An 11,953-nucleotide genomic window follows, 5' to 3' on the forward strand; every position below is an offset into this window, starting at 1 on the left:
AAAAAAGGAATCGGCCCGAGCCGCGGATCGAACGCGGGACCTCTCGCAGATATGCTTGGGTTTGTATCCCTAAGCGAGAATCATACCACTAGACCACCCGGGCGAATTGTTGATGTTCGTACGGGTTAGTGGATTCAACAAAGGAAATGACAGTTTGGGTTGGTGGGTTTTGTGTAGATGCCCCATGGTATGTGCTTTGGGTGTGTGTGCGGGTGGGTTGTGGTGCTGGATGGGTAGAGGGTTGAATTTTGGAGGCGGGTTTTGTCCTATGGCTGGGCTGTTGGTGGATTGAAGAGTTGCGGTGAAGTCAGGATGATGTGCATCGTGATTTATAAATGATGAGGGCAGCTGCCTTCGCGGATATACTGAACCTTGGGTTGGGTAAATAGTTGGTTCAGTTTATTTGGCACCTTCCCTAAGCAGAACTGATGAAAAAATATCATTACACTGTATCGCAATAGACAAGAGGCTCAACATCCAGATAGTCTGTAACCCCAACCCCAAGAAGAAAAGGAATGAACCTGACCTGTATGCCGAACGCCGAGAATTGACAGGCCTCTGCTTTTGTCTTCATGCAATTAATGCGCCGCCCACGGATTGTGACTACTCCCGAACATCCTCGTCTGTCGATAGACTGGCGTACAATCGGGCAAAGTGCGACTTCTCCGAAGCAAGCAGCTCATGCGGCACACCCGTCTCCACGACCCGACCCGCTTCCATGACGATGACCTTGTCGTAGTCGAGGATAGTGTCGAGCTTATGCGCAACCGTCAAGATGGTGTGTGCACTAAAATTCTCGCGGATGACCTGCTGCATGACCTGGTCGGTTTTGGAGTCGACACTAGAGACTCAGGTTAGTTGATATCTAGAATTGAGGGCTACCAGATGTATGCACCTGCTCGTGGCTTCATCCAACACGAGAATCTTGCCCGGCCGAAGTATGGCCCTTGCCAGACAAAAGAGTTGCTGTTGCCCATGCGAGAGGAAGACGTCGTCGATGTCCGCGTCCAGACCGCCGTTGTCCTGGATTTTGGAGTAAATGCCGACGCTCCTGAGAGCGTTGCTGATGGACTGGTCTGAAAGGGAGCCTGTCGGATCTATACTGGCTCTCACACTGCCTTTCATGAGAAAGGGACTCTGGGCGACACCGTTCAGCCGAGAGCGGATTTCCTGGCGCGGTAGTCTCGTGAGGTCCAGCCCATCGATCAGGATCTGCCCCGAGCTAATATCGAGCATACGGAAGATGCACATTATGAGAGAGGTCTTGCCACTGTGAACAGATTCAGTAACTTCAGTAACTCCTGGAGTGTGCCTATGGGCCGAAAAACCTACCTGCCGGTCCTTCCGCAGATGCCGACTTTCTCACCAGCGTGGATGGATAAAGAGACGTCATTGAGAACTGGCTCAGATGGTCTATGGCGAAACTTTAGTACTCTCATAAACCAAGAAAGCAGGAGTCTGGCATACCTATACTCAGCCGAAACATGACTGAACTCAATAACCCCCTGCGAAGGCCACTCTGGCGGAATCTCATCACACTCAGAGGGTTGATTCTCTGATGGTACGTTTCGTGTGAACCACCTCACTCGCTGGATTGAACCAATATGTGTCTCAAGGTTGGTCCAGAATGTGATCAGCAGCTTGATGCTCTGGCTGAATTGGATGACGTTCAACAGCGCCACTCCAACGTAACCTATGCTGATAGACCCGCGTAACACGACGACGAGAATGATCAGTAGAACCGCGATGCCCGCTACCACCATATCCAGAGTGAGAGTAAGCCAGCGCTGGATGGCATAGAGGAGATAGAATGGTCTCTGAGAATAATCCAGGAGGTTGTGGTTCTTTTCCTGGAATTCATGCTGCCACCCGAAGGACCTAAGGGTCACCAAACCACTGAGACAACCGGTGAAGTGGGAGAAGAGCGGGGCCTTGGCTTCGAGATCAAGGTATCGCAGCTGGCGTGATGTGCGAAGGTATATCTTCTGTATTAGGTAGACGATGGAAATGACCACAGGAAAGGAAATTGCCACGTATTTAGAAGCAACTGCCATGAGAATCATTTGCGCTATGCAAAGGGTGAGGGCTATAGAATCATGAGTGTAATTCGAGTCGTTGCAGCCGAGTATAACTCACTGACGAATGTGTTAATAGCAGCAATGGGAAGCTCCATGTCGATGAGCTGCAGGTCTTGACTGAATCTGTTCAGAATAGCGCCGCTATCTGTCTTCGAAAAGAACGACATGGGTGCACTTTCAGGGTCAAAAGCAATGTTTTCGACTTGATAGCGAGTGTGTTCTTACCTCAGAACCGTGCTCAGCAGAGCTCTGTGGAAGACCTCTCCGGACTTCGGCACCATGTTGATAACCATTTGCCTATAAATAGTCAATAAGGATATTGCTAGCGAAACGCAGAGATACAAACAGACCAGCATCCAACAATAAGGGATATCATGCCAATAGCTCCGAGCATGGCGTAGATCCCTATGTAGTATCCCGCGTGCTTGCCAGGTTCGGCTTCATTTGAGGCTGCCCACCACTTCACCCAAATACCTATCATGAGAGTTAGCAGAGAAGAATGAGTCTCATTAAGGAAGAAAGACATACTCGGAAAAGACAAGCAAAAGACGAAGCTTGACATGGCGACAATGAAGATGATTGTGGGAAGCCAGCCGATAGCACGAACGTAATACAAGTAAATAGACAAATCGCCTCCCTTCTCGTGTGTCTCATTTTCAGCTTCGTCAACCTTATCGAGGGTTCTGGTCTGAGCCTCCGGCGCAGGGAGTAAACCACCCTTGTAGCTCCATTCCGGAAGGCCAAGACCGAAGCTTGAGACATAGCCCCCCGCGGAGTCAAGAGCCTTGAAACTCCCCTGTTCCGCAGTGCAGCCATTATTGTCAAGCACCATGATGAGATCTGCATAAGGAACACGCTTCACTATTGCATTGTCAGCATCGTCTATGAATTGTGTTCCCCCAGTAACAACTTACCTGAAGAGGACGCGAGTATGATTGTGGAGCCGATTGAGCGTAGAAGGCCATGGGTACCCACTAAATGATGAAAGATGTGGTCTTCGGTGGTCGCATCAAGGCTACAAAATACATCGTCCAGTATAACGATGTCTTTTCGAGCATAGACAGCCCTTGCAAGTGCCTATTCCACGAAATCAACGACCATGCCGTGCAATAGAGGGGCTTTCATACTTACAATTCGCTGACTCTGGCCGCCGCTGAGAGCTATGCCTTTGCTTCCAATAACAGTTTGGTCGCCTCGGGGGAGCTGCTTGAAGTCTTCGACCAGAGCGCACGCGTATATGACGGAGCTGTACCATTTGGCGTCAAAATCAGACATCGCGACTATGCAATCTTTGATTGTCCCATTCATGTGCCAGGGCGTTTGCTCACAGAACGCGATGCTCTGAGAGGGGATTTGGATGCTACCCTTAAGGCAAGGCACCTCACCGAGCAGAGCTTTCAGAAGAGTGGACTTCCCACAGCCGGACGGCCCGATGAAAATGGCAAAGCTGCCTTGGTGTATTGCGATGTTTATGTTCCTCAATATGGGTGCCTTTGCGATATCCCATCCAAAATCCCCGCTCTGGACTGTGATGGCGGTATGGAATGAGGTCGAGGAACACCCTTTCCAAGATTGAGAGGAGTTTGACCCGTTGGTCAAGGTTTCGACGTCAGTGGTTATTGATGAATTTTTCATTATACTTTCAACTTGGAACGGGAGTGCGGCTGACTGGCTTCTTGGGTCCTGGTGACTCTCCTTCTCAAGAAACTCCTGAATTCTCTGGAATGAGCCAACCGAAGCGACGTAGTTCATAAGGGCCATTACAAGTGATAGAAGAGGGTCTGATAGGAGGGAAAACAGGGACAAAGCAGTATACACAACCGACGTTGTCAGGGCGCGATCATTGCCCCGATCGTGGGCAATTCCGACGAATGCTCCAAATGCGAGAATTGGCGCAAAAATTCGAGTCAACCATGCTACATCGCGTGAGTAAAGCCCCCCCAGGCTCAAGAGATTGTAAGATGATTGCCCTACCTAGAGCCATATTCCAGACCAATAGCTTCCGAAAAGCTCGAGAAATCCTCAATTCATCAAGACGCAGATTATGAACGCATGCCAGAAGCGCGGATTGTAAGCCAAGCATCTTTATCCCCTTCATCGAAGCGAGCATCGAAGATGTGGAGGATATTCTTCTTTCAATCGCTTGCAACCACGAAGCCTGCTTCAACATCACAGAGGACATTGCTATAATCGAGCCAACAAGGGCCACTAAACATAGGTCCGGTCAATGAAAACACCAACAGATGCTTTTGGAGGAGACGTACCAACGGCAACGGCAACTGGGACCACACACGCCACTCCCAATTGTCTTTCGAGGAGATAGATCGCCAATGCGATTTCCAAAGCATTTCCCCAGATATCATGCATCGTCTGCCAACCTTGAACGATGCGCTCGATATCGGCGCTCATTAGAGTAACGGACGCAGCAGGGTCGGCATCCTTAGTACTGAGAGAGCATGCCTTCTTGTAGATCATTGAGACAACAGCGCCTCGGACCATTGTTATGGAACGATATGTCAAATGTTGGTACTGGCCCATGGTGACCTGATAAGCGCACAGTAATTAGAGATAAGCGGAAAGCAGGCGATCCGACACCGATAATTGTTGACTTACCGCTAGCCCGGTATATACCAAGATGTAAGCCCCAATCAACCCGTAGCCGATGTTCGTGGTGGCGCGATCTGAAGCTTGCTCGGTGAAGGTCAATGACCTCTCAAGCAGCAATGGCTGACAGATATTTAGGGCCGCTAGCATAAGCCTTGGTGGAATCACCGCACACACGTGCCATTTGAAGGTTCGAAGGCATGCCGATAACAGACCGTCCGATCCTCCAGCCTGTCCTACTTTGAATTAGCCTAACTTGTTGCAAGTGCGATAAAATGGTTGCTGGACTGCGCACCTTTCCTCCACTCGGCTTCGACAGCACGATGCAGTTGCCTAGACTCTAGTTGCTTGTCGAGGGTAAAGAGATCATCCACAGCCAAGATCTTGGAGAACCCGCGCCTGAACAAAGGATTGAGCCACCAAAAGAACGATCTATTGTAAATCCCAGCGACAGCCTCGGGAGGGTAGTCTTTGTACTCTGCCTTGAGGAAGCCTCTCTTCTCCACAGCCTCGAGTAAAAAAAGCAGGAACTTGATACCAACACACAGCGAGGTGATGATGGCGATGGGTTTGTTGATCCCGTGCGGGTCTCGAAGCCATAGTGTTCGCGTTTTTGCGATGTCAAACAGAAGAGTGGTCGCGAGGTAGAGGTTGATTAGAAAAGATGGCCTCACGGAACGATTGTGTTCGCTGTAGGAGAGCAAGCCCAGCATCGAGACGCCGACAATGCTCACAGCATTGACCGCGACGGAGGCTTGAGTTCGTGTTGCAGAGGGCAGCGCCCATAGGACGGTGAGGACCAGTTGCGTGACACCGAGAGCGGTCCAGAGTGTCTGCGCGGGACAAACAATAGTTAGCACTGGATCACGGGGTATCACGGGGCTTGCCGAGTTGCCTTAGTTGGTACTTACCAGTTTGGCCCAAAAAGGCCAGGAGCCTGCCACCACCTTGCGCGGTCGTCGAGCATCACGCCATAATTGTACGCATGCCAATGCGAGAACGACCCCCAGAGGCAAAATCCCCAAGATCAGCTCCTCAAACAGAAGGGAGAAGTCGAATCCGCTCCGACACGAGGAAGGAGGAAATCGCAACGAGTTGTCCACTCGTTGGCACGTTGGATTTACCGCCATGGCTACGCCCAAGATTCCATATACAACCGCCGAGAGAGCATGGGAGGGAGTAATGGCATGCAGGAATCCTCTTCCTCCGGACCACAGCTATACGTCTGGAGGTCTCGGCTTTATGTTCTACGAGTGTACTTCCCAGCGAACATTGTAAGACTATTGACAGTGGTTTCTTCTTTTTGCCTTGCTGTCAACGTGACAATTGTTCGTCCCGGTTGAGTTATGCTCGTGGACAGGTCCTGGTTATGGTACATACTTACAGTACGTACGTATTGCTCAGAAGCAGGGGAACAACAACTAGTAAACTGACCTCACAGAGAAAGACATTTTCTGGCCCCTCTCTCGCGCGTCCTATACATTTGGAGGCGTCAAAGGCGATTAGATACAATGCAACGCTATGAGAATGCAGATTGCCACGGGGGGGCGCCTTGGGCTGAAGATCCACCACCTGAATATGCATGGCAATAGCTAGCGAGACGGTTGAAGACCGATGATTCGGCTTGTTCCACCAGGTCCCTGCTAAGAAGCTCTTTTTGCTTGTCCCCCCTGCTGCTTCACCTCGCCTTTCCTGAGCATTATAGGTCCAGATTTTTTCCTTCTCCTCACATGCAACGTCAAGATGACCTAAACCATGCCAAACACGAGTTCCTGCAAAACATTCAGGTTGGCGGTAGCCGTGGCTGCGAGGGGAGACGATGCAGGCAAAAACAAAAGGTAGAAAAAAGAAATAAGAATAGAAATTTACTCATGGATTAGGACCACAAGCTAAAAATGGAAATGAAAAGAATCATGAACCACTCAAAAGTTAAAAAAAAGATCCCTGCTAACTAAATCCCAAGGGATAGCGCGAACTGATTCAGTCGATGACTGGGACCCCCACAGGCCTTGAGCCACCGACGTTTCTCCCGCGCGAGGCTTTGTGGGTATGCCATGTCTAACTAGAATCTAGATTGCTGCTTCCAACGGAGCATACATACCCTGTTGCATGTATGTCCTGTATCGGCTTGCGCCGCTTGAGTCTTTTCGCCATCGCGTCTTGAATGTCGCATGCTAGTTCAGTATGCCCGTCGGCCACGAGCGGGCCGGATTGTGATTAGAATGTCTTGAACGAGAGCTTTTCTGCCACTTTCACTAAAGATTTTTTCCTTGAAGTGATAGTTGGACGGCTGTTAATGGTCATGGAGACGAGCAGCAGTTAGTGTTGGCGAATCTAGTTGTGTTGTTCTACCTACTCGTACTCAAGTGCCTATGATTCAAATCCCGAGTGACACAGAACGCCGCTCGGCCAATGAGCCATCCGGATGACTGGTGGAGTGCTTAGCCTCAGAGAATCAACTCGCTTGGCCCCTCTGTGGGTGTCCCGGATTCATGAATTGCGGATTGTGAGTTAGAGTTGACAACGGAGGACTGTCAGTGTCAATGTCAGTGTCAGTGTCATCCCCAGAAAGTGAATTTCAAATTGTGCTGGACAATCAAAAGGCCGGCTAAGCTTGGAGTTGACGGACGGGTTGGGATCTGCTCTTTACGTCAGATCCGACGGAAATCCCAGCCAGCCAGCCAACTCAGAGTTGTCGCTGCCAACTAACTTCCAAGTTGTCGAACAAGTTGGATTAGATTCAAGTGGATCTCAGGCTCCTTTAGTAATCTGACAGTAGGTACATGCTGTCTACCCGCAGTCGCAAGAACAATGGCAGATTGTGCCCTCCCCCCTTTCCCTCCCCTCCGCCCAGAGCTAGATGGGACGGATACGAGCACAATTTGCGGGATGATTTTATAACGATCGCTCCTACGGTAGCCCACTGTGAAAGGTCAATACGTACTCCGTGGGTGCTCCGTTGCGAAAACGAAGGTAGTACGGAAGGGGAAGGTACCACAGCTGAGCCAACGTACAGGATCGAGCCCCAAATGTCCCCATCCGAGAGTGTGCAGGATTCACCAGGCTCAAAATGACTGAGAGGCCATAGTTTGTGGAGACCTTCTCCGCTGAAAGCTCTGTTGTTGGTCGGGAGGGAGGGTTGAAGACTGGGGCCAACTAGTTTGTGCAAGGGTTGGTCAAGCGAGCTGAAGGACTACCAAATAACCATTCATTGTTGTTATTGATTATCCATTCTCGGACTTGCTGCACACAAAGTCTTAAAAAAGGAGAGGGTATAGACTAAGGAAGGATCTCTAGCTGCGGAAGAGCACAAGCGCTAGGTAGACTAGCTGCCAAGCTGGATGAATTGTGTTTGCCAATGCTCGGCTGCAATTTACTTTAGTTGCGGCTGGTGGAGATCAGATTGCACATAATCGCAATAATCCGCAGAACACGGTAATTGGAATTGGCTGGTTCCTGCCTATAGTAGCGTGTGGGCGGAAGACTTCCGACTGCCGTTACCCGCTCTCCATCCTGCTGGGTGACTAACTCGTCCATAAGTGCCCTTCATAATGCTATCTTCTATCATATACCCATCTATTATTCCATCCGTCCGATGATCCTGTCACCTTCCCTGAATTCCGAAAGTACGATCTACTGAATGTCTGTTAGTCGGATGGGGCCTGGACGATGCAAGTACCAACGACTAGACTCTCTAATTAAAATCGCTTATGATTGACAGTGTCAGTGTGCTCCAGTCCACTCTCCTGCGCTACGCTATGCTGTAGGTCGAAATTTGACGTGAGGGTAATAATGACCTCTGCTAAGCTGGTAGTCTACGTACAGTCTACCCACCCATACCTACTTAGTACAGTACACAACAAGGCCGAAAGTGGCCATCAGCTCGCAACCTGTCGCTTTTGTTTACGCTTTTGTTATTCTGTGTTTCTCCCTCCGTGCCATCATAGGAGGCTTGGGGCGCCAGATCTCCGATGACGATGGTGCTAGGTAGGTAAGATCGATCAATTACCTGATTCAGATACGTTTTTATCCTCCGGAATCCAACCTATGGATCTTGGGCATATGTCGACCATGGTACGCACCCAGCACTAACATCGGTTGATATCGCCCAAGTGGGTAGGGATCGCCCGCTCTCCCCGAGCCGCCCGTACCTGAATTAATCATCAGTGCTCTTTTTCAATGTTTACCCGACCGACCGCCTGCCTCTCAACAAGTTTGCTTGAAGATCACCGCCTACCGAGCGGTCACCAATAACTATTCATAGGTTCCTCTGTTGTCGCTTTCATGTCCGTGTCGGCGACCGCGGTGTAGGGTTCATATCGCGCCCATGTCATATGCCGCAGTGTATGCAGATTACCCTGCTAGTCACCACTTTTCCAAGCACATGCACGCATGTAGCATTGTGGCAAAGGCTAAGGAAGCCGTAGCCTACAGATTGTGGGATTTGTTCGCAATCCCCCTGCAGTCCTTGCATGGTTACCGAGTTTTAGCTCGCCCATCTCCCCCTCCCTTGTGACTTGTGGACAATGAAGAGCTGTAGGAATTAGGAAAGTTCCGATCTCTAGCCGCAGCGTGATAGAGAATGCCCTAACGATCGAAAGCCTGAAGGACAGACGGAGGGATTAACCGCCCAACCAATGGGAACTCGTACGAAGGAAGCAGAAGTCCAATCATGAGCATAACGTTCATGGACGGATCCAGCCCCGCCCCTCTCGGGATTCTTTTACGAAGGCCAATTATAGGCTATGCTGCAGCCATCAGTTTGGAGCCCTGGAGACTAAGACATACTGCCGAAAGCGTATATGGGATCCGATTCAGCCGTCAATTTCACCTGATATAGATTCCGCCCCCCTTAGACGTACATCTAAGCTACATAGGCGAAATAATTCCGTGATATGTCCGCCAGATGGCGCTTACCGGATGCACCTTCATTGCCTTGCCGCCTACCTACGGACCAAGAACGTGGACGGTTAATCTCGGTCTCCCAAGCGCCACCTCTGGGTGCAAGCCGGAGCCTGGAACACGTATGGTGTTGTAAGGTCTACAAAGTAGACTGGCGAAGCTGTGGCTTCGTAAGTTGAGGTACTCGGTGGGTAAATAAGTTTGCATCTTCAACTCTCTTGCGATCAATATAGCTTATTATCCGACCTTCACTTGTCTGTGCGCGGCAGGGGCTCGACAGTCGGAGTCTGTGCCAATTCCATTTTCAGCAGCGTTTCAAGAAGTTAAAACTGACTTTATAGCTAACTATGAGTTGTCGTTTCTATTCCGGTGCCATAGATAGAGTTGTCTTATGCTATAGTTATGGAGTCATGTGCGACTTGGCTGATCTCTTTTTTTTTTTTTTATTTTATTTTATCTTATTTTTTGATTTTCTGTTGTTGGGTTCCTCGCTTTCAAATTCATTTTGCGCGGACGTGAGACAAAGCCGAAGTAGTCGAGTCTACAATTGCCGGAACTGTCGTAGTGAGAGGTAAGCGTCAGGGACACCAGATCAGCTTAGTCAGCTGACAGTACCTTGGTACTTTGAATGAGCAAGGATAGACCAACTCCGCTGTTAATAACTCTATTTCCTCATTCCCGCGAAGGAGTTCATTCCAGTGAGCTTCTTTGCTCTTCTGGCGTAAAGTCTATATGATCCCGTGGGATGAGGAGGTTCAAGGCTGGGAACTGGTATGACGTGATGCAAGCAATCGTGAGACTATGTGTAGGAGACTTCTCCGGTGGACCACGTATGCTGCCCCTCTACCAAGTATCATTTTTAATTTTGTTTTTATCGTATTTCACCTCTTGCAACTCATGTGGAGTGCACGGGTATTGAAGCTGGAAGGCCCATGGGATCCGGGACTGACCATGGCCAGCCAGGGAAGTACTGTTAGCGGAGTGGATCGAATGCACTTGTTTAGGGCAAGTCTGCACGGGTGCGCCAATGACGCCCAAACCATCGTTTCCCGATCAGGAACCGGACTTTTGCATGGTGGATCGCCTCGGGTTGGGACTTCATTGGGAGGGGAATTTTCTTTGTTTTGCTATTTTTCTTTTCTTTTTCTTCTTTTTTTTTGGTTGTTGTTGTTATTTTCCCTGTTTTCCTTCGCCCCGACTCTCATGCTTATCCAGTGACCTATTGTCTACAAGTCTACAGCATAGGTGACAGCGGTGCAATTGTAGTGTTCGATGTTACTATCGATTGTACTGTACTTGGCCAGTGGCTCCTAGAAGTCTTTCTCTTCATCATGCTCGATGACAGAATATCTTCGTATACATTTGTTGCCCAGTTGGGCACGGCAATGGAATCTCGGGTTAACTTCCGTCCTCCGGCTCCCTCCACTCTGCCGATTATCAGTTCTCAATTTCTCCGGGCTGTTGGCATCACTACCGGTCAGCTCGCAGATCCGTATATGTAAGTACTTGCAAGCATGATATCCCGCACATAGGTGTTGGCGCGCTGCGCTGAATATAATCATCAACCAAAGGAGTTGGTGACTTACGTACAGAGACACAATGCGATTTGCCATCCAATGTACCCTGATCTCCGGACCATCACTCACAGTGGGTCTTGTTTGTCTGAGACCTGAAAGAGTAAAGTCCCAGAGGGTACGGCTCTCCGCGTGTTCGGAAATACTCGATGCAGTCATCGTTCGAGACCGACTTCGATTTTCATGTATCGAAGACCGGCACAATGAAGCAGCAGCCACTGCCAGTCAGGGCCAACGCTTTCCTTCCGCCATGAACGTCATTCCATGGCTGGTCGCCTCGATTTTGACAGCAACTGTGTGATGCTTTTTTCTATTTCCATTTGTTCTCTCTCGATTTTTATTTTTTTTTGTCTTATTTTCGTAGCTCTTTTCTCTCTTATACAATGCCTATAGTAAAACGCTACCCCCCGGGGATATCTACCTATTGTTGCCCATTCGTCTACACGGCCTTTCTCCACTCCTCCGTCCGTGATCCATTCAGATGATCTTTTTCTCTCTATTCCCTCCATCCCTGAACATGCTCCACCAGACGGACAGAACCCACTCTCATGGCATTGGGGCTTACCGCCCTGCAGAGGCTTGGTAAGAGGCGCCATGGAATTGATTCCCTGTTCGTACCTTCAGCTCTAGACTAGGCAAGGGTAGAGATTGCACAGCGGGGGTGGCCACGGTTCAAGCCATGCCTTAATGCTTTTCCATTCCTTTCAAGTCATTGGCTTAGATGGGGGAGTTTCGTATCCTGCCTAGTAACAAAAATGTTTGGTAATCTGTAAGCCTTTCGAAACGTTCCATGCT

General features: G+C 49.6%; 1 protein-coding gene and 1 non-coding gene across 2 annotated transcripts; both read right to left on the reverse strand.

The window, feature by feature from the left end:
• Nucleotides 1–12: 12 nt before the first annotated feature.
• Nucleotides 13–103, reverse strand: BO97DRAFT_t173. The gene has a single exon. It is a non-coding gene; the product is annotated as a tRNA-Pro (tRNA).
• A 383-nt stretch (nucleotides 104–486) lies between these two features.
• abcB (putative ABC multidrug transporter) lies at nucleotides 487–5,812 on the reverse strand (the record flags this gene model as incomplete). The annotated part of the gene is made up of 15 exons (XM_025699090.1): nucleotides 487–841; nucleotides 896–1,270; nucleotides 1,333–1,413; nucleotides 1,468–2,086; nucleotides 2,137–2,252; nucleotides 2,304–2,375; nucleotides 2,429–2,552; nucleotides 2,607–2,939; nucleotides 2,993–3,155; nucleotides 3,210–3,994; nucleotides 4,053–4,286; nucleotides 4,343–4,622; nucleotides 4,692–4,918; nucleotides 4,978–5,515; nucleotides 5,594–5,812. The coding sequence occupies 15 exons, from the start codon at nucleotides 5,810–5,812 to the stop codon at nucleotides 604–606; spliced, it is 4,404 nt and encodes a 1,467-aa protein (XP_025550609.1). The 3' UTR covers nucleotides 487–603.
• Nucleotides 5,813–11,953: the final 6,141 nt, after the last annotated feature.

The sequence above is a fragment of the Aspergillus homomorphus genome (assembly GCF_003184865.1).
Source record: "Aspergillus homomorphus CBS 101889 unplaced genomic scaffold BO97scaffold_22, whole genome shotgun sequence".
Taxonomy (NCBI): Eukaryota; Fungi; Ascomycota; class Eurotiomycetes; order Eurotiales; family Aspergillaceae; genus Aspergillus; species Aspergillus homomorphus.